The sequence below is a fragment of the Eretmochelys imbricata genome, chromosome 8 (genome assembly GCF_965152235.1).
Source record: "Eretmochelys imbricata isolate rEreImb1 chromosome 8, rEreImb1.hap1, whole genome shotgun sequence".
NCBI lineage: Eukaryota > Metazoa > Chordata > Testudines > Cheloniidae > Eretmochelys > Eretmochelys imbricata.
In genome coordinates this window covers 21,871,315-21,898,651 of record NC_135579.1, presented here as the reverse complement: position 1 = coordinate 21,898,651, position 27,337 = coordinate 21,871,315, and the positions used below count along the sequence as shown (strand labels likewise).

Sequence of the window (27,337 nt, the reverse complement as noted above, 5' to 3'; positions counted from 1 at the left end):
TTACCATCTCTCATACCACCTAAGAAACTGTCAAACAAAGTTTTTTTTTTAAAGGGAATGAGGGACGTTGTTAAAATGAAAGCCCAATTTAATATTTGACATTTCAAATGCTTTAACTAGTTTTTCATCTTTTTCTGTATCTTTAATAATGGGTTACTAAGGATTTTTAACAGGGTGTTTGCCATGGTACTAAACAGACTGACTGAAGTCTCTAAATACCAAACACCAAACCTTGTTTAACACTGTTTAATGTTGGACAGAGACCGGGTCATGTTAATACCTTTAACTCTCTGTGCCCCTTTATTCCATCTAAATTAATACAAACCCTCCCACCCACATTCCCAGAAGGATTTGCCCTCATTTTACAGATGTGGAAACTGAGGCACAGAGCGAGAAAGGACCACACAGTAAGTTAGTGGCAGAGTGGGGATTAGAACCCAGAGCTCCTGATGCCTAGATTGCTACTCTAACCACTAGACATGCTCCCTCTCTACAAAGGCCTGAGAGCACGGATGCAGTGGGCCCATCCTCCATATCACTATTCGCAGCTCCTGCAGCATCTTGCGAGCTTGGCCACTGGGGCTGAGGGAGGTGGCTCTGCCCATCTGCAGAGGGGAGATTGCATCTGAAGCCTTGACGAGACTGCAGCCTTGGGAAGCTCAGAGCTGCCTTTTAAGGCCACAATTACTCTGGTCATATGGAGAACTGCTAACCTGTCTGTTAACAGTGGCAGCAGGTTCTGCCTCTACTGCTCCCTCCCTCTGAGAGCTGATGCGATTATGGGACCTCAGCCAGAGCAGCAGGGCTTGTGCATGGGCAGCAACCTCCCCCTACTCCATGCCTTATATCCCCTGGCGGACCCGCCTCCAAGCAGCACTAAAATATCCCTGTTTTCAGAGACTGGCACTACTGAGACCCCATAGCAGGCAGGGGCATCACCACCAGAGCAGCCAGCGAACTCCTCCATAGGAATTCAGTCCAACTAAGAGGCCAAATGGAGGATGAGCTGGCAAGTTGGCTACGGTGCCATCTAGTGACCAGACTGTGCAATTGCAGGTGTGTTATTTCTTTGTAGGCCTGAATTTCCCAATCCACAGAAAATGAAGGTGGGACTGACTGCGTGGCAGCCCTACGAACGGGCACCCCTAACTCACAATGACAAGGGGCTCCCAGAGAAACTCAGCTAAGCCCAATGATCTCGGGAGCTGTATTTCTCTTTGTGTTTGTCATTTCTTTGCCTCATGGATATATCTATGGGACCAAACTAACACAAGCTCTGGTCTCCTCAAGGCTTCTCCACCATCTAGGCGCTCAAATACCCTAACAGACGGATCTGATGTTATTCTGGCTCCCTGAGGCATTCAAAAAACCAAACACAAGCACCAAATACCTGAAGCATAGACCCAAACACTTGGCCTTGTACACATGCCTAGGGGAGTGTGTGTAAAGGACAGATGGTTCCCTGATGCAGCCAGCAGGGGAAAGAATTGTCCAAGACTAATTTCTTGGGGCAAACTATGTCCCTTACAAACATCCAACCTCTCCAGATGTGTTGAAAGGCTCTGGTTCAGGTGTCCTTTCTTCCCCACCATGCCAACACCTCATGCCAGGTCGTGCCCTTGTAATGGAAGTAGAAGTGGGAACACAGTATGTGGTGGGAAGAAGAGATAGTAAAGCCAATGGCTGATTTTTGTGATGTGGCCACATAGTCTGAGACCCACCAACTCATTTCTACCCCCCCCCCCCCGGCCACAGAACAGCCCCCTGCTGGGAGAGATTGCTGGCCAGCCCCATGGATCCTTTCACGCTCACATGGCTGGATCCGATCCAGCCTGTGTACATCTGGGCATTGGGGGTGAAAGACTGTTTATCTCATTCACAACCCCAAACGTCAGCCAGCTCCCAACCAATTAGAAACCACAAGCTCTTCATCTTGTGTGATCCGAGAAGCCTGCCCGCTGCTGCTATGGTGCTCTTCGCATTCCTTACAGCCGTTCAGTGAGCTCTCGTAGCCGGCTGTGTGCAGGGCCTCTCTGCTACCGGCTGAGCTGCGGGGCGGCGTCCAGGGGTCAGCGTAAGAATTGGATCGTGCCTTCATCTCTTCCTTCAGGATCAACCTGCCGATGCCGCTCTGGATCTAGGCACCGCGAGGGGAGACGGAAAGGAAAACGCTTCAGACACGGACGGAAAGTTCTCTGCCAACCAGCAGCGGCAGCACAGCTGCTGACGTTACCACGGCAGCACCACCCCGTCACGGTGTCAGCACACAATGCCACTAATGCTGGAGTTTGCTAGTCCTGCACTCAGAGCAGGTAAGGCCAGCCCTCCCTATGGTTCTCACATCCAACCCAGCACCCAGCCAGCAAAGAGGGCTTGGTGCCCCTTGGTGAACACATTGGCTCCTTCCCCTCCCCAAGCAACACCTGCCCCATATGGCAGCTCCACCCTCCCCCTGATCACATTTCATAGGAGAGGGTTCTTAGCCAAAGTCATTAGGTCTGCGGGTGTCTGTGCAAGGAAGGAGAAAGCCCATGAAGGGAAGGAAGGCACCAAGGAACAAGTGGGCCTGGGCGACCTAGTGCACCGGCTTCCCCTGGAAAGGCCTGAGCCTGGAATGGAGGGGCCCACAGCATGTAGACGGCACAAGACCCACTCCTGGGGCAGAAGCATCTGGAAAAAGCAGATGTCACAGATTTACCCCAGCTGTGATCTCCGAACAAGGAGATTGGGCCAAGGCAGTCTTTCCTGGCTCTCTGCCACGATCCCTGCCAGGGCGTGTGGCCTCCAACCTCGCCACCAGCTCTCCTCTTGTCTCCTCTGTTGCATTTCTCTCTCAGGGGAGGAGTTGAGAGGAGATACCAGTGGGTCAGTGGGGAAGGGATGAGACAGCCACTTACCTTGTGCATCCCCCGGTCAAACCCGTCCTCTTCTCCCCCTGATGAGAATCTGCGGGCTCGCGGTGCTGCAAGGAGACAGGGGGCAGGCCCAGTCAAATGCACAACATGGACAAATACAAACAGCAGGCAGACACCCAGGAGGGGTTGCTAGCGCTGGGACCCAAGGTGAATGTGCATGGCAAATAACCCAAAGGCTGAGGGGACTGCAGGTCCTAGATGAGTCATCATCTTCCATTGGTGCCTACCCTTGATTTAACTTACATGCCCTCAGCACTGGGCCTTGCCTGGGGAATAAGGGCTCAAAGTCAACTCCCTCCCAGAAAATGACACATGCAGAGGTTGTTATTGGGCTTCCTGTGGCCTTGGCCGCACCCAGGGCAGGTCCGGGCTCCCTGCATTACCTTTGGGCGAACCTTGGAAAAGCCAGTACTCGGACTCTGAGTGGTAGTATGGGTCCGGGGAATAGGCTGGGCTGTATTTGGAGGACTGTGCAATGTCTTCGCTGGTTTTGCTTTTGGTGGCTGCAGGTGGATTGTCTGCAAAAACAACAGATCGTGAGATTTAGGAAGGAAACCCAAGTTCTGGAGGAGATGCTGTCAGCATCACCATGGCTGTCCCACACAGACAACCAAGTGCCTCCCAACTCCAGTAAGTGGAGCCCCCCCAGCTGGCTTCAGTTTGGAGAGAACAGTTTGGAGAGAACAGCTTCTCCCCAAAGCCTGAGGGGCCAGGTATGTCCCCCAAGTAAAGGGCAGCCAATGGAGGTAGTGATCTGGCTGAGGCTGTTGGGTCACCCAACGGACCTGGAGATCCAGCGGGAGGTGTGGCACATCCCCAGTGGCTTGAGGTCTCCTGTCCTGACTGGTAATAGTCCATGGTCAAAGTGCTGGACAAACATTAACTGATCACACCTCGCACTGCCGGGAGGTCAGTAGCATCACCCCCATTCTACAGATGGTGAAGCGGGGGCACAGAGAGGGGAAGTTAAGGTCATGCAGCAGGGCAGTGGTAGAACTGGGAACAGAACCCTGTAACTCCCAGCACCCAGCCCCAGGCTCAGTTGCACGCAGCAGCTCTGTAGAGAATCGGTCGGAATAGGTTGCCAAGCACTCGGATTGTCAGGGCTCTGTCCCCTGCACTCCACGCCAGCCTTGCATCTTGCTCTGAGTCCACGGCGCTGAGGTGCAAATGCCATGACATCATGATGCAGAGCCTTTGGCTGCCAGGCTGAGTTACAAGGTAGCCACCAGGATGGTGCCGATCCAGAGCCCACTGTGATGCTGGCTGGTACTAATTTCTTACTCTTCCTCTTCAACCTACAATTTTCCTACTGCACCAACCAAGGAAGCAGGAAAACACTAGTGCTACTGAGACCAGCTTCTCCTCCCTCCCTAGGTAACCTCACCCCAAGAATTCAATGTCATCACCAGAAAAGGGCAGTAAAAGTGCCCTGGGGACTTTTTGAGCCTGAGCAGAGATCCAGAGGCAAGGGGCACAGCCCCGGGACAGGGCAGAGGGAAGGCGTGAGCTTCCCAAAGGGCGTGTTTGAAGGGATGGGGGAGGTGACGTGGTGGGTTTTGTGTGTGTGTGTGTGTGTGTGTGTGTGTGTGTGTGTGTAAGGGGAGCCCCATGCACAATGTTGTTGGCTCTAGTTACAGCCATGAATTCAGGCCCACAGCTCCTGTGCTGAAGAGCTACAGCCCGCAGCAGCAGTGGGATGGGGTCACCCCTCCGTGCACAAAAGGACTCTAGGTTGGCTTCAGGCCAGACGGCCAAACATTGGAGGCTCCTGCTCATATGGTTAAGAAAACAAAATGGCTGCCTCTTCAGAACTAATCTCTTCCTCAGCAAGCACACGAGGGGCAGAGAGCACCCCGGCAGGATTGCTGCCACCTGGGCTTATGGTGAGCTCAGAGAGACGGTGCCAAACTCAACCTCAAGGCCTGGCCAGCTAAAAGTGCTCAGAGTCCCCCAGTAACATGCCAGGAGTCAGTCCAGAGAACATGGCAAAGGCAGCTACTTACAGCGCAGAGGGGTGCAGACAGTCAGCAGGGGGCGTTAAGGGTGTTAGGCAGACAGGACAGGAGAGACGCACGGAGGGAGAAAGGAGAGACAGAGTTACGGTTTCACAGGAAAAGCTGGTACACGAAGCAAGTTGGTGAGCACACAACAAGTCCTCCTCAGCAAGGGCCTGGCTGGTGCCAGGCGCCCTTGTGCCACCTCCCCAGACATCTCCCACTCCCACAACCCCAGCCCTCACCGGGGTTCACTCTCTCCAGGTTACCAACACTCTCTTTCAATCTGTAATGTCCGCCTGGGACGGTCAGGGGTTTTCAGGAAGTTGAGATTCCCTTTTTAGTTTTTTCCAGGTAATTTATATTATGGCTAGTGTAAAAAAAGCACTTTCTGCTCACTCCTCTCTCCTCACAGTTCTGCCAGTGCACCCTGACCCGCAGCACACCTCTTATTCCAGCCCTATGCTCTGCTGTTAATGCCCTTCAGGCTCTTGACCTGCAGCACCCTCTCATCCCCTGCCATTCCAGTCCCTGTCCCCCCCATACTCTGACACCGTCCCTCAGTCCTGACCTACAGCACCTGCTTTCCCAGCTTTGGCAACTGCTGAGCACTGGAGACAAATATCCAACCTGGTGTTATATTTGAGGAGGGGATTGAACCTCCAAATGACAGGTAAGCAGATAGATCTCCTGTGCCACTCAACTTCTCACTCCTACCTCCTGGGCTTTTTGCTGAAGGCAATGTGAAATGTCACAGCTTTGTGCCTGCACTAAATCCCACGCCCGAGGAAATGCCGCCACCACCTTTGCCAGCACCTCCAGCCTTTCTCGCCACCTCCTCCTGCGCCTGCCAGGGCATCCCCACAACCTAACCCTCTGCCTAACAATGCCATTCCCCTCTGTCCTAGATTAATCTTATCTCGGTCTCACACCGGTGAGAATCTGGAGTAACCCTGTCCTAGTCCAAGAAGTTACTCAGCAGCGTAACTGGTCCCTAATCTCTGTCTGGCCCTTCCGATGTCAGGACTATTAAGTAATTGGCAATCACCCCAAAGCAACACTCAGACTATACCGTGTCGTTTATAGATGGGGGGTTTCCGGTAGATGTTACTCTCTCCGGCAGCTGGAGAAAAGAAAAGAAAAGAAAAGAAAAGAAAAGAAAAGAAAAGAAAAGACATGGAAGTCAGTGTGTGTTTGCTGGGAACAGTGGATATGGAGAGGGCATGGAAGAGGAGGTGCAAACCCCCAGTCACTCATCTGTTACGTTCAACGTTTTTCACCTCCATGGACTTTAAGCAAAAAAATGCAACCTAATTCCAAGGCATTTCATCAAAGATGGATCAGTGTCTGGTTTGACTTCTGAGGTGGGGGAGAAAGAGGGTTAAACCTGTTTTGGAAGCTAAGCACCCGTATACTATGGTGATGGGTGCTACAGAAAACCCTAGGGTAGAGAGGTCGTGTGTGTGCTAGAGGACATGCAGTGAACATGCTGAGTGTTAACACCATGCACTGACAGAATGGCAGATGCTTCTTCTTCCTGTCCCCACTGTTGGCTCTTCTCAGACAAAGGTGTCTTGGAGGGGAAGAGGGAGAGGGGACACCTAGAGACCCAGGATCTGGGGATACGTCTCTGTCAGTCAGCCCCATGGAGTAGTTACTGATGGATTTTCAGGAGGGAGATCATTTCTTGGGGGTGCAGGCATCTAGAAGAACTATCCATGATCCACCTGAGAGCCAACCAACATCATCAGCCAAAGCCTCTTTCAGCAAGGGAAACAGAGCTAGCTGGGAAGGGGAAGCAACCTGGAGACTGTGCCTATAGCTACCCTACCAGCGCTAGGGCCTATCAGCTGAGCTGGCGGAGCAGGGATGGGGCCATCCATAAAAGACATCAGCAAACGGGCAGGGGACCACATATAGCTGTGGTGGTGGGGTGGCCAGACAGGGAGAGGGTGGAGATAGGGCCATTGCAAGGAGCATGGGACCCTGCAGGTGTGTGTAGAGCTGGTCACCATGGTGGTGGCTGCTGCCATGGATTGGTTACATGGGCAAGCATGAGGAGAAGGCTGTGAGGCTGCAGCTCCAGTCCAGGCCCTTGGTATCTACCTTGAGAGATGCTAATTCTGCACTGTGTATGTGCATACTAAAGGTGGCCTGGATTTTTTAAACACCTCCCGCAAAATCTGGGTGCCTTTGGTCCCAGGTCACCAGCTCGGCCCACTCTAGAGACAGGGGCTAACTGCAACATAAGGAATCTAGGTCTGCAGTCAGCACCCCACCACCCAAGTCTGGGGGTTTGGTTCAGGCCCATCTTGAAGGTGAACTTGAGAGCCAGTTAAATGGCTTTAGAAGGGGGCACAGGTCAAGGTCCCTTGAACTTATTAGGGTGGGTTTGCTTTACGTGGACTGAGTGGATAGTTTTGGATTTGACGAATGGTCCAGTCTGTCCCTGTGACTGCAGCTGGGAGGGGGAGTGAGTACCTTCTTGCTGCCCTAATGCGTATCCTGAAGAAGTGGGACAGGTGCTTGTTTCCCTCCCAACCCCTCCGAAGATCTGTGGATGGATTGAGGGGGCAGTGGGCCTTACCTGGTGGCCCCCTGGAGTCCCTGCTGGAGGGAAGCAGCCATCTGGCAAGCCCAGAAGACTCTGGGGGAAGGGTGCACCGGGCCCTAGGGGGAGTAGGAGGAGTATAAAATAAATCATCTGTAAAGAATGGGTATAGAAAAGGTTCTAATCAGAAAAGCTTTGCCTTGTGATCTGCTAGGGAAGGGAGGGCAGGGTCCTTGCAGGGAATTTCACTTTGTGGGGGGCAGGAGGCAGTGGGAAATGGCAGGGGAAGGTATAGCAGACTCTGGACGATGGGAAGTTTAGGTGGGGTTAAAGCTGCAGGTCTTGTTTATGGATGGCCTTTACCGTAGGACGTGTCCTGCTGCTGCTAGCTGACTGTAGGCAGGCAGTGGTGCTACTCATGCGATACACACATACAGCACATACATGCATGCAATAGACACAGTGCTCCCCACAGGCCGGAGGTCTCCAGAGCCTACCTGGAATGTGGAAATGCTTGGGAGCTTGGTATGAGGTTGGAGTAGAAGACCTCACATCTAACTGGCTATAGTAGGGGGAGCTGCGCCCACTCTCTGTGCCTGGAAAGTGCGGATCAGAGGGAGTGACAGTGATTGAGAGAGAACAAGAAGCAGAAGAAAACTGGTGTTAAATGCAGCCATGTTAGAAGAGCAGCAAGCCACGTGTGAGTCAATGGCTGGGGAGGAAGGAAGGGATGGATGGATGGGGGTGGGGTTTCCTACACACGTCGTGAGGGAGGAACTCAGGGTTTATAGACAGGGGTAGACGGGAACCAGAGGGAAATCCACGGGTGCATGCCATTCAGGGGCCTAGCCCAGAACCCATTGCAGGGGCCCCAGACTCCTGTCCAGGATTCCCCTGTCATTCTCACTGGTACGGCCGTCTTTGATGGCGACTGTGCTAAGAGCTTTATCTACAAGGGTTGGAGCCTTACTGAACAACACGGCGGGGAAACCAGTCTGCCAGACTCATCTCTCTCTGGGTTTTCCTGCCCATCGCCTCTCCCCTCAGATTTCAAGGTACAGCTGTGCCCTGCTTCCTCACCCGAAGATGGGCTAGCCGGGGTGTGTGTGAGGAGTCACCCCCCACGTTGACAGGTACATGCATTCTGATGCATCCCTCGCTTCCCACGATAAGCAAGTCGAGCATCAGCTGCGCCTCTAGTTCCAGTGCCGGCATGGAGCCACCATCTCGGATTTTCTGTAGTGATGGGGCGACGCTGTGACTGAGTTGGTTATGAGACAGGAGGAAGGCCTCAGGGAGCGGAACTGGCTGAACTGGATTGTGCATGAGGCAGCCAAAGGCAGGTCACTCCACTCTCTCCGGCACACACACCTCAGAGAGGAAATCCCCCTTCCCAGCATCCTACAGGCACTGTCGAATTTAACTCCTCCTTGTTCGGAGTTGGGATTTCCCCAACATGACTTGTGCTGCTGCCAAAGGGATGGCCGAGGCCTCCGGGAGAGGCGTGCGTGTCCTTGTGATCCCAGCACGCTGCTCTGCTGCTCTCCACTGGCTGTTTTAACCTGGGCCAGGCCTGGTGGGGGGTGGGCCAGTGTCCTTACCTGAGCGGTAGTAATGATGTGGGGAGCGTGGGATGGTGGGAGACATGCCCTGGCGGCTGTAGGTGGGGGAGTCGATGTAGCCCGGGCTGGAGGCCCGTCTCTGTCGTATGTCAATACTTTCATAGATATCCTGGATGGGTGAAAGGAGATGTGAATAAAGGGCATGGGTCGGAGAAGGTACATGCGCCTCAGGCTGTGGGGCATGGAGATAGCTGAAACAAGGCCTCATAAAGGAGTCATAGAGTGGGGGAAGGAGGTGTTTGTATAGGCAGAGTCACAGCTTTTCAGGAAGGCAGGGTCTTCTCTTTCCTTCAGGGAAACTTCTCCCCTCCCCCCATGGCAGCCAGGGTCACTGACTCTTCTCAGCTTGGACAGGGTAAAGCCTCTGTGATGTAAAGGTGCAGTGGGTGTGGTGAGCTGGGTGGTGCACAGGCCTGTGTGTGGCTGTGGAATGAGTGTACAGTGCAAAGCAACCATCTGGCACTTAGAGACAACAAGTCATGCATCTCCCATGTGAGCTCTGCTCCTCTCAGCATGCATGGGGCTTAACAGAAATAGCTATCTGGAGTCGTGTGTGTCCCCTGCAATGGATCTTTGCAAGCAGAGCCGCTGAGAAATACCACATTCCCATTATTTGGTGGTTTGACTTTCTTGGTGCCTGGAGAATTCCCTGTTTGTTCCCCTCACAATGTCCCCAAAAGCGTGATGCTTCCTCCTCCACCCCACTGCTTTGGCCAAGGAGGACTGGATGCAGCTCTCTCCAGAAACTGTCAACATTGCTCCAAGATGCAACTGATGGGCCCACCTTTGTGTAACAAAGATCTCCCCCCTCTTACATCAGGGCTGAGCACCCGGGCCCTGTTCCCTGTTCCACAGCAATCTCAGGAAAGCATGGCAGGACTGTCGGGCTGGCACTGCAGTCCTAACTTGAAGAAAGCAACTTCCAGTAGAATTACTGCTTTAGCATCACAAGCCAAATTCACTCTCGGAGTAATTCCACTGACTTCAATAGAGTTACACCAAGAAGGGATTCAGCCCAACAACTGCCTCCATTCAGAAACTGCATTGTCAGGCCTGAGGGGTCCCCTTGGTCCAGCCAAATCCTTCAGTTATAATTCCATGCAGGTCCCACCCACCTCCAGCCTTGTGGTCCCAGAGGTCTCCAGAACACAGTGTGCTTACCTGAGAATATGGAGACAGCGTTCCAAGGGACTGGAGGGGGCAGGAGGACCAGAGACAGCGCAGGAGGGAGAGAAGAGAGAGGGACATGATGAATGGTCAATGTGACTGACCCGGACCTCATAGCACTTCATCTGCCCAAAATTACAGCCCTCTTAGTAAAACCACAACCTCATTAAAATGGCCAGGCACTGAGGGAAGCCTGTGGAAGAGAAGGCTCCATCACTGGGAAATACATAGCACCCTGTCCCTCCACCTCAGCCACTCTGAGTCCAGGCTGGAGTGCAGCGGGGCTGCTTTGATCCCATCCAGCCACTGCTCCAGGAGAAATGCCTGGTGGAGGAACTCATGGGAGCAACTCATTTCTCCCCCATCTCCTGGGGAAGGGAAGAAAGACTTTGGGGGAATTCTTCAGCTTCTTTCATTTGATGCAGAATATCCCCCTTCCCCTTCACTGGAGCTGGCAGGCAGGTGCTCCCATGGCCACGCTGGTATTTCCCTCATGCTGGGATACACAGTGTATGGGAGAGTGAAGCCATCCAAGCTTGGCTTTCCCAGTTTGGAAACAACTGAAACAACCAGCCCTTGGAGCCCATAAATCAACCCCTTGCCTGCTCGTGTCTACGGAGTCTGACCTGTTCACAAAGTGCCCAGCTCTGCATGCTTGTAGCAAGACTCCAGATATAATACTAAGTCCAAGAGGGTCCTGCTCTTGCCAACCCAGACCCTAGCGTTCAGAGGGGATTTCTCCTCTCTCCTGACTGTCTGAGTTTCACATACAAATGGTGACATTACAGCAGCTGCACAGATGAGGAAGGTGAGGAGAAATGCCCTCAGAGGATGAGAAGGGACAGGCTGAACCTGGGAAGCTCCAGATGCGAATGTCTGGCTACGAAAGCTCCTCGCTGATGCGTCCCTTGGAGCTGGTGAAACAGCCACAACTAACTCAATGGGGAGGATAAAAACAGATGGGAGCTAAGCGAGGTCAGCTGGGTTCACAGGAGACACCATCCCACTATGAAACACAGCCTCGTGACCTACCATGCACATACAGGGGTCAGAAGATGCCACCAAGAGCAGCACTGGGCTGTCTGTACAACACACTGAAATTGCATCAATCCAGGGGTTTATACCAGACAGCAGCAAATACAGCAAGACCCACCCACAGCAAAAGGTTCCAAACCCCACCTCACAGCGTTGTGAGCTCTCGGTAACTGCATGTTGCTGAGCCATCTGACGGACAGTAGCTTCCCATGCTACCTCTCTGTTGCCCTCTCAGTTGCACTATCCCCTGGTGTTGGAGGTCTGTGCCACTGCATGCCATCTCTGTCTGTGTCATAGGCCATGTCGCTGTCCACAAGAGGCCCTGACATGGCAACCTGCATTCTCTGCTTTATCCAGAGATCATTTGTAGGCGCAGCTCATATAGATGAAAGGCTGCAGAGCCCCCAATGTACAGTGCTGTAGAGCGCCTCGGGGCAGTTGCCTTAGCCAGCTCACAAGCCAACCACCCTTAGACCTGGGACAAAGACACAACTGAGAAAAAGCAGAGGTACAAGGAATCCAGAAGCCAGCAGGGGTGTTTTCTTAGCTTCCCCTGTATGGTGCTTTCCAGAATCCAGGGACCCATTCTCCTCTTGCCTACACCAGTTTTACACTGTGGAATGTCAGCGACCTCCATGGACTAAATCTCAGTTTACACAGGTGTAAGGGAGAGAAGAACCAGGCCCTCAGTGCCCAGGCCCTGATCTGAGGCCATTAGGAAAATCAACACAACACAGTGAGCCTGTGTCCTGAGCTATGCTTCACGGGCAGGTGAGAGCCCCATACAGCTCTAGAACACTGCACACAAAGGACAGCGTCACTGCTCCCACCTTGGTGCAGAGGGCACAGACAGCGGAGTGCTCTGGATGGATGGCTCATGATGAACCCTGGCACCTGCTTCACACTGGAGATTTCAGAGAAGTTGTTGCCGGTTATTACAAAGGCCTCTTCTGTGACTATTTTAAAGGGCCCAGTTTTGCCCTCAGCTTCTGCAGTCCTCAGTGGGAGCTGGATCAGGCAGGACCTGGCTTCCTTTCAGGTCAAATCCATGCACTCATCTCCTTCCCATTTAAGTGGGTGAAATTGTCCAGCAGTCCCAGTCCTACCTCCAGGAGTAGAGCAGAGGACGTGCCATGCCAAGGGCTGTGTTGGTTTTATTCCACACAGCTCTTTCTAATATCCCCGTGGACATGGACAACACCATTCAGCTCCCTGCCCCCTTCCCCTTCCCATCCAGTGGAGGCAGCGTTAGATAAGGGCTGTCCTGCCTAGGCCCTTGCTCTGCGGACACTGGTGAGGCTTCCCTGCAGCAGGCCATCTGGTGACACTGTCCTACACCCCATGTAAGCAAGGGAGCGTGCCCTTTGGAAAAGGGACTGCTGGGCAAATAGCTGCAGTTAAGGATCAGATTTTCAACAGCACCATTTGGTGCGTGAGCAGTTCAGGTGCCCGTAGAGTGATCCTGCTGCATATCTGTCCTTATAGTCTATGCTGGGGCTGAGGGTTATGCGGCGACACCCTCCCCTCATTCATTTCCTGGGCTCAGATGGACTAGGGGACATTCCCCAGAGGAGCCATTCCCTGGGGCTGCCTTTCTCCCCAAAACACTCCCTTCAGATTACGTGGTGTGGCCATCGCTAATGGCCTCCATCAGCATGGGCAGCCGCATAGATTGTGGCTAACTGATGCTGTAGCAGTTTTCTGGCTCTCAATCTTGTGGCCCACAGTGGAGGAGGCTGGAGCCAACGCTCCTGTCCCGGTCCATCCTGGATTTCCAGACGACAGACAAGAATCCTCCTTGGAGATGTTCTAGGCCAGATTCTGTTCTTGGTTCCCCCACTGTAAATCTGAAGTAACCCCACTAATGCCAATGGAGTTATTCAGGATTTACACCCACCGAACTGTAATAAGAATCTGTGTCATCCCACCCACCACCCCATAACCCTCATCAGATCCTGAGGTCCCTGTCTGCAAATGCTAAGACTCAGTACCTCCCCATAGCTATATCTCTCCAGCGTCTCGTCTGATGTGTATCTGTGATAGGGCTCGTAGGAAATGAGGTCGGGACGCTGCACCTCGTAGATGGCTTTAATCTTGGGAAGAGCTGCCAGGTCTTTGTAATTAAGGATCTCATTATCCACTTTAGCCTAGGAGAGGGAGAGACAGAGGCAGAGAGACGGAAACAGAGAGAAAGATGAGGAAAAAGGGAAAGGGAGGCTGGAATATACAGTGTGAAGCTCTCATCAGAGCAAACTGATGTGTCACCACAGGAAAGGGAAAAATGTAAGGAGATGTCCTCATGAGAGGCACAACATTCTCCCAGGATGAGAAGAGGCTGCAGTGGGGAAAGGGCTGGGTGGATTATGGTGTTCAACTGCCTTGGCAATACTTTTCCGAGATCTCCCGTTCATCACAGAGGGCCTGCTGAAGTCAAGGCAGACAGACACTAAGGGTAGACTTACCCCCCAAGACTCCTTTCCCATCCCCATCACTTGCATTGCAGATTGGAACTGAGAACCCGCTGCTCCCAACCTGATCTGTGCAGGGAGATCTCCTCCTCCTGTCCCCGCTGGAACACATGGAGCCACCCTTTCCCCATCACATTGGAGACTGTGCGGCAGAGCTGTACTTACACAGATGACTCGGTTGGGGGAACCAATACTGGAACCAGGGGGTGAGATGGAGGTTTCTGATGTTCTTCTGTGCTGTGTGCATAGAAAACCACAAACTGGTTCAGAACTGAAGCTGACCATCATTCAAATCATGGAGACTGAGGGACCAAATCCAGCCTTGGCACAAGGCAGGCATAACGCCATTGAAGTCAATGGAATTTCACTTGCTTATATGAGGGCTGAATTTTCCCCCACTGTATAACTCCAGGACAAGGACAGCACCCCCAAAGTCCCCCCACACCCCCAGCAGCAGGCTATAAACCTGTGAAACTGCCCAGCAATGCCCTCTGTACTCCCTCCTAACCACTAAGATTGTTGTATATTGGCATTCTGTCTGGGTTCGCATAGTCCAAATGTGCAGTTCTCTTTAATGGCCAGATTCAGATCCAGCGAGACAGGCCCTGCCCATTAAAATCGAATGATTCTGAAAGACATGTAGCATGTTGTCTGCTGGTTGCAGACACACATGCCGCTGTTAATCTTACCTAATGGTAACTGAACAGAGCAGCAGTGAGTAAGTGCAATACAGGCTAGAGAACACTAGAGGGAACCTGGGGCAGGGCTTGGAAGGGAGAAGAGGCAAGAGGGGGAAGGACTGTTACAATCTTTGGGTTTGCTTCCATAAAAAGTTTGTTTCTAGTGAGGACTTCAGTCCTTCAGACCAACCCCCACAACGGCCTGTCAGTGAATTGGCAGGCATGGTTTATTCCGGCATTGCTCTGGCATCTTGCACCACAACTGACAATGCATGTTCAATGTGCACCTGAGGACTGTGAGCATGGTCAGCAGCCTTGTCATGGACAAAGGCCTCCCAGTGCTTCTTCTGAACGGCGCACAAAGAAGAGGTTTGAGCAGGCCAAGTCATCAAACTTTCCAGCAGGATGGAAAGGCGCTTGCATCCTGCAGTATGGCTGTCAAGCTGTCACTGAGACAGCAGGGAAGCAAGGGACTGATCTGGCTTATCCTGATGTTACGAAGAGTGCAGAGGCAGGCAGCTTTGATGGGCCATATGGTGACTGCTCTCCTGGCCTGGAACATTCCTGGGTTTGTGTCTACCTACAATTTAACAATCGGAACAAACAAACACCCACTAAAGCACAGAGAGGCTGGCCGGTCTCTGACTCTGTGGGCTGGGCCTGGAAGCATCTCTCTGCAGGGGAGGAGGAAATGCCATATGGAGTATGGGGGAATGATGCCTCCTCACACTGCTCAACAGCACTCCCTGCAGACATTTACAGAGCTGCAGCTGCTCTTCAAATGGAGTCCTGCCCATGACTCACCATGGCTAGAAGGATGATGGCTGCAATGCAAAACCTCTGAGGCGGGAGGGGGATCCTCAAAGTTCTGGGTTGCAGAGGACCCTTTGGAAAGCAGGAGGCTGAATGTGCTGACCCTTGGGCCAGGGTCTTGCAGTGTTTTTGGTATGGCAGGTCCCCCTCAGTTTGGGTCTTCCCCCCATAACTCATTTCCAGCCAGGGACCAGAGCTCTCAGGGGCACTTTCAGAGATGTCTGGTTGTCTTGGAGGCATACTGGAAAGTGCTTCTGGCCCAGCCACCTGTCACAGAAACTCCATCATGAACATCTGATGCTCCAGCTTACCTTCAATTTCTTCTCTGCCCTCGCTGCCTGTTTGCAGATTGGGTGCCACACTTCAGAACCTGAAAGCCAGGAGAACAGCAGAAGATCAGAGCCTTTCAACTCTCCACTGGAGAGACAAACTTTCCACTCACAGTCAGAACCAGATGTAATAGTACCCCTTCATCCTGACTGTCAGCACACCCAGCTAGCTTAGTCCTGGACCTGCAAGCAGCTCTGCAGATGCACTTCAATCCTGCCTTACAACTGCCCTCACTATTATAGTGCTGGATCCTACAGCTCCGCTGAGAATTCCCAAACCTGGCCTGCAGCATCTCCTGCTGTTCCAGTACTGGGGTTCTTGGGAGCAAAGCCTGGAAGTCATATGCATCTTTTAGATCAGGGGTTCTCAACCAGGGGTACGCATAGCCCTGGGGTACACAGAGGTCTTCCAGCATCAACTCAGCTAGATATTTTCCTTGTATTACAACAGGCTACATAAAAAGCACTAGCAAAGTCAGTACAAACTAAAATTTCATACGATGACTTGTTTATGCTGCTTTATATACTATACACTGAAATGTAAGTACAATATTTATATTCCAATTGATTTATTTTATAATTATATGGCATAAATAAGAAAGTTAGCAATTTTTCACTCATAGCATGGTATGACACTTATATTTTATGTCTGATTTTGTAAGCAAGTTGTTTTTATGTGAGGTGAAATTTGGGGTACACAAGAGCAATCAAACTCTTGAAAGGGGCACAGTAGTCTGGAAAGATTGAGAGCCACTGTTTTAGATTGTCAGCTCTTTGGGGCAGGGGCTGTTTTGAGATCTGAATCTTGTACAGCACCAAGCACATTGTAAAACAATGAACAGGGATGATAATGTTCCTTCAGAATTAGGAGGAGACCAGCAAATTCCTTTCACTTGTGATGTAAACTTGAACTTGAATCCAGGTCTCCACAGATAACAAGCCAGTGCAACATCCCCCTCCTACACGTATGGGTCTGTCAATGGGAGACCCTGTGAGCCTGTAAATGGTGCGAGTCTACATCAAATCACCAAAACATTCCAATGGAGCCCTCACTGATGGAATACTGAGTGAGACTTAGACAGCATAGCTGCATAGCTGCTCCCGGATGGGAGGAAAGCGACAGGCACCCAGGCCCAGCAATGTCTTTGTTAGTCTTTGATTTGTCAGGTTTATTGACTTTCCTGGGCACCTTCTATATTATAGTGTGGCCACAGGAATGTCCTTGGACTGGGGCTGATGGATAGGAGGGCAAGGCAGAGGCACTGGACCAGTGCTGTAATATGATCTTTTGTGCCTCAAAACAATGCATAAGTCTTCCTTTCCAATCCATTGCAGCCTCTCTAGCTCCCAAAGCCCGAGATTACTGGCTGGTAAAGGTCAGTGTAAGCTCACAGATCCTCGGTTCTCTTGGCTACATAAGTCATTCACTGTTGAATCTGATTGTGCGGATGGGTCGATAGAAGACTAAAACACCACCAGCCAAATGCCAGACAAATAGCTCACCTCAGAGGTGAAGGAACAGATTATTTAAAAATAAACTTTCAAACAGAAGAAAGGGAACTTGCAGGTAGAAAACTGACAGAAACAACAAACCTCGACTGGAAAGTCCATTCCCCATTTACCTACCTACCAGGACCTGTGTTCAGGATTCCGTGCTTTTCCTGGAAACAGCGGAGCATTGTCCTGCCCCATCCCTGCTTTACGTGGCCATATTGGAATCAGCTGTTCCTGGGGCAACACAGAATCTTGAACTCAGGTCTTGGCTGGTAACGTTAGACGTTCACCTGTGAGATCAGGAACCAGCCCCCAAGGGAATTCAGGATCAGAGTCAAGGTGAGAACGTGGCTGTAGCAGCCCCAGACTGGGCATGTACCCAACATAATCGATCCGATAGTCCTGGTTCATAAATTATCAATGCCAGAAAACCAGACCCCTTCTCTTCCTTCACCCATTTGTTGGTGTCACATTTTGGGCCCCTGGATGCCATGATAGCACCGGTCTGTCACAGGCCATGCATTAGGGATGACAGCCAGGTGCAGAGCTTTCATAAAACATCCCTCCCTCTCCAGCAAACAAGGGGCACTCTTCTGGGAGCATGCTGGCTGACATTCCAGCGTGACACTAACAGCATGGCCACTCCCCTGTATTCGTGCCAACACGATTAGCATCTCACGGAGGAGTCAGTCAGCCCCGGGCAGAGGGCTCCTGCCACAAATCCTGCAGTGTGAGAGCGGGAGGGACCCAGCCCTGCAATTACCCCTCAGACCTACAGGGGTAATTAATGACTCAGGGCGACAGGCAGCTGCAGGTTACCTAAGGGAAAACACATCCTCCCTCAGAGCTGGAAATAGCCCCAAAGGAAGCTTCAGCGGGGGATGAACAACTCCAGAGACCCGATTATTTATTTCCTTCTTGCTGAAACCAGTCAAGCACACTACCTGTGCTGCATGGCTTAACCTCTTCAGAGCCGCACTCAGCAGAACGTGGAAACAGAGGAGGGTTGGTTTTGTGGTTAAGGCACTGGCGTGGGACCTGAGAGATCTTGGTTCAATTCCCAGGCTCACTGTGAGAGCTCAGACATGTTCCTTAAACCAACAGTGGCCCGTGATTGTGTGTGTCTGTTTCTCAAGTTGGGCACCCAAAACTTGTGGCCATTTATGAAAACACTGGTCCTGTTCTCTCTGTGCTTCAGCCTTCCCACTGCAAAATGGGAACAAGGAGGCAGCTCCTTACCTCACAGGGGATGGCGAGGGCTAACCTCTGAACAGTGTGAAGTGCTCTAGACACTACAGTGCTGGAGGCCAAAGAAGTTCCTAGATCGGTGGCTCTTTAGCCATGGCTGGGAATCCCCCACCTGGCTCAATGATCCCCAAAGGGATCCAGTGGGAGATTCTCTGACACCATTGGAACACAGCTAACTTGCATTAATCACAAGTTAGCAACAGCTCTGGAGATATGATTGCATGAGCCAGCCAGGACTGAGCCTAATGTGATAGCCACTCCAGAGGGCTCTTCTGGGGCAAGTCACCACAGGGATTTCGACTCCTAGTTCGCCTGCCAATTTCCATCTGCTTGCTGTGATTGGGTAACCCCACTCCCAGTTCAGTTCACTGCATTGCTGGTTTAGCACGCGACACTAGTGACCATCGGCTGGGGGAGATTTGTACAAGGCCACACTCCTGACATTGCTGGGCTCAACAAATTATGTTACAGGCAGAGTTCAGTGACAACAGATCTGTGGGGCACAGAGGAGGTGTTAATCTGCCCATCCCACAGCCTGAGCTTTCTCCCTGTGGCGAGGGTGTCCATACCTGTGAGGTACATCTCCTCCCCTTCCGTGAACATCTGGTGGCAGCGGACGCATCTGGCACAGGTTGGGTGGTAGTGCTTCCCTCCTGCCTACAAACAAGCAGAGGAAAATGGTTCCTAAGCAAGTAGAAAATGCAGATACACTTTTGTCTCCATTCCTCTGAGTGTGAGCTGCCCAGTCCCCTCCACACTCCTTTGGCTTGCAGTGCAAAACACAAAGCAAGATGAAAGAGCCTAGCAAAGGAGAGCTGGGGCCCCAACAAGGAACCACAGATGGCAGACCAGCCCTAGACTCACTAGGAGACTAATATCTTTGCCATAATGTATGAAGAGAACCCATGTCCAGGGTCCCATTTCCTGCAAGCAAACTGAGCGCAAGGTGGATGTACAATGCTACAAGCTCTACCTTTCACACTCACCTGGCAGTGGGGTAAATGACTATCCAAAGTGCAGGGCAGCAGAGAATTAGGCCCAGGCAGCCCCAAACCAGCAAACTGGGGACCAAATCCTGCAAACTTTGACTCCCACAAGCACACCTCAAAGTCAACAGTATTACTTATGTGAGCAAGGGCTTACAGGATCAATTTCTGCATTTGCTTTTGGAAGGATTCTGTAGCTGTAGCTCAAAAATGTCCTATTGTTCAGCTATGGAGCCATATTTTTCACCAGTTCCCACCCCAAACATTTCCACTGGAGTTGGACAGAATACCCACTTTGGCCCAGGGGGGTCACAGCTGTGAAATATCATAGCAGTGCCATAGTCTTCTGTTTGGCAAACTGTCACTGGGATTTTTACCATCTTGGGAGCGGGAGAGACACACCCACAACAGTACCAGGGGCTCACTAGGTTTCATTTTGCAGCCCACTCCAATGGAGCAAAAGCCAAAATGATTCCTGCTTTATTATTTTTTTCCCAGCCCTGATTTCTTGGGACTCTCTAGAAACTTTTCTGCTGCCTTCAGTGCAAATGATGCCCAAACTTTAGAAATAGCAACCTGCTATTTTTCCAGTTGTGATGTAGCTGGTCTGTTCTCCCTGAACTCTGACAAGGATAATAGGTTTAATTAGTAGCTTGTTTCCACTCAGAATGTCTGCAAGAATTTCAGTTATAGACTCGTTTGCTGGGCTTCCAAGCTCAGAGGCAGCAGTTGGCTCTGGGCTGTACTGAGACCTGGTCTGTGCTGTATACAGCGTAACCCTCAAGGGACATTTTACGATGTCAGAAGGGGGAAAGACTATTAAGGCTGGTAAAGGAATGAAAGAAGAAGGAAGGGCTGTTGTAATTTACTGTATCTAACTTAACTGTTTCTCTTGTATCAGGAAACAATGAGGAGAATGGGATAATTTGCTAAGAGGGGATCACTGACTCCATCATGAGAAAGATTCTTACTCGATTATCTATGGGGCACTGATAATTGTATACAGAGCTTTTCACCATCCTAGTCTTGTTTCAGTTTGACCCAGATTGGTTTAGATGGAAATGTTACTGTCCAGTGGCTCTTCTGCAGCTTGTGTATGACATGAGTGGATGGGTCTCAGCAGCAGATGTCAACATCATGCAATGCACCCACGCGACTGGTATTAACTGTCTGTTTCTGGTTGGCAGCTTCATCAGACAGGCCCAGGACCAAATGGACCACGGAGACTGAACTCCCCTCACCAGGTATGTTGGCAGGGTCACTGTGTGAGGGAAGCTCACTCTGCTGCCCATGCAGTCCATGTTTTGTACACAAGCAGAGGAGCTCAGGGGCTCGGGCTGCGAACCCAGCATCCATACTTCACGAGTGCCAAATTTCACTTCCAAAAGAAAGGACGAAAGTCAGAAAAGCCACTTGTGGCACTAGCTGTGGAGAAGGATCTGACACTAGTGCAGAAGAACGAAGGGCCCAATCCAGTTCTCACTGAAGTCCAGAGGACTTTCCATTGCCTTCACTGGGGGCTGGATCGGTCTCTAAATGAACAAGGACAAGTGGAGCAGTCTCCACTGTCCAGAATGCTTTTGGACCACATCTTTCTTTTAAATATATTGTATATTTTAAATAATCTGTTCAATTGTTTCAAGATTATGCAAATCCTAACCCTGCCCTGCCTCTAAAAATCTAAAACACGCCCCCCTTGGATTTGTCAGGAGTCTGCTCTGTATTTCCCATTGTTCAGAAAGGCTTTGGCTATTTTTATTCCAGACACTTTGGGGAGGTGTACCCTGTGACTGGAATAGCAAGGGTTATTATTACAGGTCAGGTCAATACTGAGCTGTATTGGCTGAGCTGTGTGGAGACACAGGCTTTAAATAGGATGGGACACTGCCGGTCAGCACTGAGATACACTAGCTTGGCTGTGCAGAGCAGAGTACACCACAGTTCAGGCCTATCTTTCCCTTTAATCACAAGCTCTGAAACAAACATCCACAATTTAAAACTCAACAGTCCCTCTGCAAGGAGAAGTGATTACACTTCAAAGCAGAATGCAACAATCTTGTTTATTTTGTATTGATTACAATTACAGCCATTGTAAAAGCCTGATGGAAGCTGTGAGTGAAGAGAGCTACTCATTATTACGTGGGGTCCCTTAAAGATTCATTAATCATTCAAGGCTGACTGCACAACTCACAGTCATTTGGAACACCCAGAGGGTCATGGGATAGCGCAAGAAAGCTCATTAAGGCCTAAAATTATTTAAAGGAGCCTCTTCTATTTTGAGCTCTGCCAGACAAGACAATGAAAGCCTGTTGCTTTAAGGAAAATAATTCAGCATCCCACCCTAGCCTAGTGACTGGTTTGTGATTGGCACTCGCTGGCCAGAGGTGCAGAAGGAGCCTTCTTCAGAGCAATGCAGGAGCAGAAGAGACATGGGAGAAAGGTGAGGGGTCACTCACATTCCAGGCCATGACTGAGGAGGGACTGTGAAGTGGCACTGCACTGGCTTTCTAGAAAGATAGGTCAAGTAGTGCCCCAAGAGCTCTCTGCGTCTCCATCCCTCTGCAGCCTTCACTGCACAGCACATCCGCTCCCCATGCCCTGTTTCCCTCAGCTCCATTCCAATAGCTGGATGAAAGTCAGTAACAGAGTCTGCCCAGAGGTACCCCAGAGCCCAGCTGATTTATTTCCAGCCCACTTGGTCACTATTGCACAGTTCCCTTGCCTGGGCACAGGGAATCCCACCTGCCTGTTGCAGCAGAGATCTCAACTAACGGGGCATGGCTGATGTTCAGAATGCTGCACAGACATAAATCAATTCTTCCCCACAGCAGGCCATGAAAGGATCATTATCCCCCCATCGCAGATGGGGAGGCTGAGGCAGGAACCAATGACGGAGGTGGATGTGAACGGTGGTGTCAGTTACAAGCTGGTGAGGTGGCGTAACGTGGACACAGAGGAGGCAGAAGAGCAGTGTGGCAGCATGAAGAACAGCCCCAGGACGGGGCAAGAAGGTGGAAGGCAAGGCAGCTCCTCTCACTCTATATTTCCCCCTGGTGGTCACTTTTCTGGTACAACTCTGCCCTTTTGCTCCCCAAGCACATGCACATTGACCTCTGATGGAATGGATCCAAAGAGGTGAGGTGATTTGGCTGAGGTCACAAAGGGAGTCAGTGTCAGAGCCAGGATGAGAGCTCAAGAGTGCACAGCACCCAGGTCTCAGCTTCAGCCACTTGTTAGCGATAGTCCCCTGAAGGGGATGGGGAAAGGGTTGGATGGCCCAGGGGGCTTCGTACCAGCGTCCAGAGATTTTCGCCTCAAAGTCACTGCTTTGGAGCCAGCCCAGTTCAGTAGGGGACCAAAAGCAACTACCATCTCCCGGCTCTTTGGTGGCTCCTGCACAGAATGAGTGAGAGAGGCCTCAGCCCAGCTACCACCACAGTTGCCAGCTGGCTCAGCAGGGAAGCCACAGAGACGGTACCCCACTCCCTCCAGGGCAGCGACGAGGCACGCTCCCCTGCAGCTGCCCATACAGTGCCCATCATGGTGGTACACACAGGACCCCTCTCCAGGGCACTAAATTCACTTGAAAAATTTCTTTCAAAAAACAGCCAAGTTGAGTGAGAGCAGTGGCCAGCAGGATCACTCTGCTGGCACCTCTGGATTTCAGGCCCCCTTTGGGTCCCTCAGGGTGTCGGAGTTAGAAAAGCCCTCATTGCCTTATGCTTAGGACTAACCTGGCGTGGGAACCATGAGGAGCCCAAGACACCTCCTTTGCAGTGCCCTCCCTGACAAACAGCACTTGGAATGAGCTCCATTAAAGGGACGGAGTTCCTCAGACATTCTTGTTAACTCCTGGAAATGTGCTGGAAATGGCCCACCTTGATTATCACTTCAAAAGGTTTTCTCTTCCCCCACCCCACTCTCCTGCTGGTAATAGCTCATCTTAAGTGATCACTCTCCTTACAATGTGTATTTTTTCATGGTCTGTGTGTATATAAAATCTCCTCACTGTACTTTCCACTTTATGCATCCGATGAAGTGAGCTGTAGCTCACGAAAGCTTATGCTCAAATAAATTGGTTAGTCTCTAAGGTGCCAGAAGTACTCCTTTTCTTTCTACTAAAGAATCACACCTAAAGCCCTGCTGGGATGTAGAAACTAGCCAGGTCCTTTGTGCTGCATCCCTGCTAAAACAACAATACAATGCTGCTTGGACTCGCTAATACCATTCACATAAACCCCTGCTTCTCCTCTTGACTGGCCTGTCTCCCTTGGATGCTTGCTCTTCACCGCTGGCTCATTCTACCAGCCTAAAGGGCGTGGCTAGTGGGCTTGGCTCGGGCCTGCTGCTTCCCCTTGCAGACAGCTCTGCACCTCTGCCAAGCCTTTCCCCTGCTAGTACACAGCCACATGACTAGCAGCCCTGTTGGATGTGTTGCCATGGCAACTGGTAGGGGGAGTAGAGTCTGGCTTCAATCACGCTCCTAGGTGACTGTATTGAGAGAAGCATCTGAAAAATGTTCCAGTGTCACCAGGAGAGCAGGGGCAGTAACTGATGGTTATCGTGGGTGCTCAGCAATGCCCATGCTGCACCTGGGAGATCAGACATGGGCTGGCAAAGTCCCTGGCCTCCAGTAACGGGGGAACGTGGCTAGGATTGGGAAAGGGGCAGGGGGTCCCTTTGGAGAGGCACTGAATTCCAGCTCAGGTGCTGGGGCAAGGCTCTCTGTGGACAAATACCACACTGCCTCTGCCCATCCATCCATCCGTCCCCGGTGCTCAGATATTATAGTGTGGGACATGGTGCCATATTAGAACCCATGCAGATCTCTAGGAAAACACCTATTAGACACCCACACTACATACACATGCTGACACCTGCCATCTGGGAGGGCCGAACCAGGGGATCCTCCTTCACCCTGCCACTTGTGCGAAAGGAATAACTTGCTCAGCTTTGAGTAAGTAGCTGGCTCTTGTATGTACCCATCACCTGGGCCACATCAGCCAGCCATTTCTATTACCACAATCACCTGTACCACCTCGCCACTGCCCTGCAAAGCAGTGCTGCTGCTTCTGTGGCTATGACTCCAACGCCAGAGGACAGTGCTGCTCTGTCCCACCCCAATCCCTGGGAGCCAGCCCCTTGTGCATTCAGGATACCGAGGTCAGTCAGCGTCCATACCTCCATATTATAGAGGAGGAAACTGCGGCCCAGCGACAGCAAAGGGCTCACCCCTAGGTGCACAGGGAATCAGTGGCAGAACAAGGAATGGAAGTGAGGACCTGCAGTGCCCTGCTCTAGCCCATAGATCACACTACCTTTCAGTCGTTTGCATCACCCAAGTGTGACCGGAGGAGCCGTGGGTTGCAGAGAGTGTGATTTAGGAAACACCCAGTTAAAATGGCTCACGACAGTGCTTAGGTCAATGACAAAACTCCCAGGGGGTCCCTTCTGCAAAGGGCTGGCTAGATGGTTCCTCTGCACTGTGGGTGGGATTCACTCGCCCAGCCCTCTCCTGCTGGAAGGAAGCTAGCAGTTCTCTGCCTGCCCCAACTCACCTCCAGGACCCTGCCACTGATGTACCGGTCACAGGTCTCACACTTAATGCCGAACTGGGCATGGTAGTCAGATTCGCAGTATGGAACACCGTCCCTTTGGAGGAGAGAGGGAGACAGGAAGTGAGAGGAGCGGGAGGGCACGCAGCAACTGAGAGACCCACCCCACACACACACAGATGATACGTGGCTTTCACTGCATCAAATGGCTCAGCTGAGACGTGGCCTGTATTAGAACGACCTCCCCAGAGGGGTGTTTGCTGGGAGGCTCTTCTGCTATCAAGGGAGCAAGCAAGTGACCATTGGAAGGTTGGTGGTGAAGCAAGAGGGCAGCTTCTTCAGTTGTCACCCCTCCCACCAGAGGCTCTCCTCACCTACCCCATCCCTGCCCATTCCCACCCTCTCCTCCCACCCCCAGGCTCTCCTCACCTATCCCATCCCCGCCCCTCCCTACCCCGAGGTTCTCCTCACCTACCCCAGCCCCGCCCCTCTCCCCCCTCTCCCACCACAGGCTCTTCTCACCTACCCCTGCCCTGCCCCTACCCACCAGCTCTTCTCACCTTCCTGGCCCCTCCCTACCCTCTCCCGGCCACAGGCTTTCCTTGTCTACCCCATCCCTGCCCCTCCCACCCTCTCCCCCTCAGGCTCTCCTCATCCTTCCCTCCCCACCCACTCCCCTGCAGGCTGCCTTTCCTCTATCAGCTTGTTTCCCCTGCAGGCTCCAGCTCATTGCTCACTCCACACAGGGGCAGGGCGAGGATTTTATTACAGGCTTCACCTTCACGCTTCAGTGCTTTTCTCAGAGAGCAGCAGGAGAGCAGTTCCAAGTGCAAGGGGACATCTTCCTGCAGGCCAGGTGCCTGATCCCCCCACACCCCAGCCAGGCCAGGCTCATGCAGCCCCTCCGCCCCCAGAAGGGGATGCAGGGCTCCCGGGCTGCCTGTCAAGAGGGCCCCATGCTACCCTTGGTGTCTCAGACCCACCGCATCTGCACAGACCACAGCAATTGTATGTAAGAGAGCACTATGTCTCTCTTACAATTGCATTGTATGTAAGGGAGCAGTGTGACTGCTCAGAGCTCCGGTATGAAACTGCAGAAAAACCTGAGTGTCTCTGGATTAAGTTTAGAAGCGTGAGCAACAAGGGTGATGTTGTGGTGGGAGTCTGCTATAGACCACCAGACCAGAGGGATGAGGTGGACGAGGCTTTCTTCTGACAACTAATGAAAGTTACTAGATCGCAGGCCCTGGTTCTTATGGGAGACTTCAATCACCCTGATATCTGCTGGGAGAGCAATACAGCGGTGCACAGACAATCCAGGAAGTTTTTGGAAAGTGTAGGGGACAATTTCCTGGTGCAAGTGCTGGAGGAACCAACTAGGGGCAGAGCTCTTCTTGACCTTGCTCACAAACCGGGAAGAATTAGCAGGGGAAGCAAAAGTGGATGGGAACCTGGGAGGCAGTGACCATGAGATGGTCGAGTTCAGGATCCTGACACAGGGAAGAAAGGAGAGCAGCAGAATACGGACCCTGGACTTCAGAAAAGCAGATTCTGACTCCCTCAGGGAACTGATGGGCAGGATCCCCTGGGAGAATAACATGAGGGGGAAAGAAAAGGAGTACTTGTGGCACCTTAGAGACTAACCAATTTATTTGAGCATGAGCTTTCGTGAGCTTGATTATCATGCGCATTGTGTAGAGAGTTGTCACTTTGGATGGGCTATTACCAGCAGGAGAGTGAGTTTGTGTGTGGGGGGGTGGAGGGTGAGAAAACCTGGATTTGTGCTGGAAATGGCCCAACTTGATGATCACTTTAGATAAGCTATTACCAGCAGGACAGTGGGGTGGGAGGAGGTATTGTTTCATGATCTCTGTGTGTATATAAAGTCTGCTGCAGTTTCCACGGTATGCATCCGATGAAGTGAGCTGTAGCTCACGAAAGCTCATGCTCAAATAAATTGGTTAGTCTCTAAGGTGCCACAAGTACTCCTTTTCTTTTTGCGAATACAGACTAACACGGCTCTTGCTCTGAAACCTGTCATCATGAGAGGGAAAGGAGTCCAGGAGAGCTGGCTGTATTTTAAAGAATCCTTATTGAGGTTACAGGGACAAACCATCCCGATGTGTAGAAAGAACAGTAAATATGGCAGACGACCAGCATGGCTTAACAGTGAAATCCTTGCTGATCTTAAACACAAAAAAGAAGCTTACAAGAAGTGGAAGACTGAACAAATGACCAGGGAAGAGAATAAAAATATTGCTCGGGCATGCAGGAGTGAAATCAGGAAGGCCAAATCACACCTGGAGTTGCAGCTAGCAAGAGATGTTAAGAGTAACAAGAAGGGTTTCTTCAGGTATGTTAGCAACAAGAAGAAAGTCAAGGAAAGTGTGGGTCCCTTACTGAATGAGGGAGGCAACCTAGTGACAGAGGATGTGGAAAAAGCCAATGTACTCAATGCTTTTTTTGCCTCTGTCTTC

The 27,337-nt window shown here is 51.6% G+C and overlaps 1 protein-coding gene across 1 annotated transcript in view; it reads right to left on the bottom strand.

Annotated features, from left to right (window-relative positions):
• The window catches only part of ABLIM3 (actin binding LIM protein family member 3), a 60,842-nt gene that overhangs the window by 7,688 nt on the left and 25,817 nt on the right, over positions 1 to 27,337 (bottom strand). Inside the window, exons 7-16 of the mRNA XM_077824727.1 lie at positions 24,864 to 24,957; positions 18,889 to 18,976; positions 15,560 to 15,618; positions 13,921 to 13,992; positions 13,279 to 13,434; positions 10,247 to 10,276; positions 9,065 to 9,194; positions 3,299 to 3,433; positions 2,898 to 2,962; positions 1,990 to 2,137 (exon numbers count right to left, since the gene is read on the bottom strand). Of these exons, the coding sequence (XP_077680853.1) occupies positions 1,990 to 2,137; positions 2,898 to 2,962; positions 3,299 to 3,433; positions 9,065 to 9,194; positions 10,247 to 10,276; positions 13,279 to 13,434; positions 13,921 to 13,992; positions 15,560 to 15,618; positions 18,889 to 18,976; positions 24,864 to 24,957 (977 nt within the window). The remainder of the gene's footprint in view (positions 1 to 1,989; positions 2,138 to 2,897; positions 2,963 to 3,298; positions 3,434 to 9,064; positions 9,195 to 10,246; positions 10,277 to 13,278; positions 13,435 to 13,920; positions 13,993 to 15,559; positions 15,619 to 18,888; positions 18,977 to 24,863; positions 24,958 to 27,337) is intronic.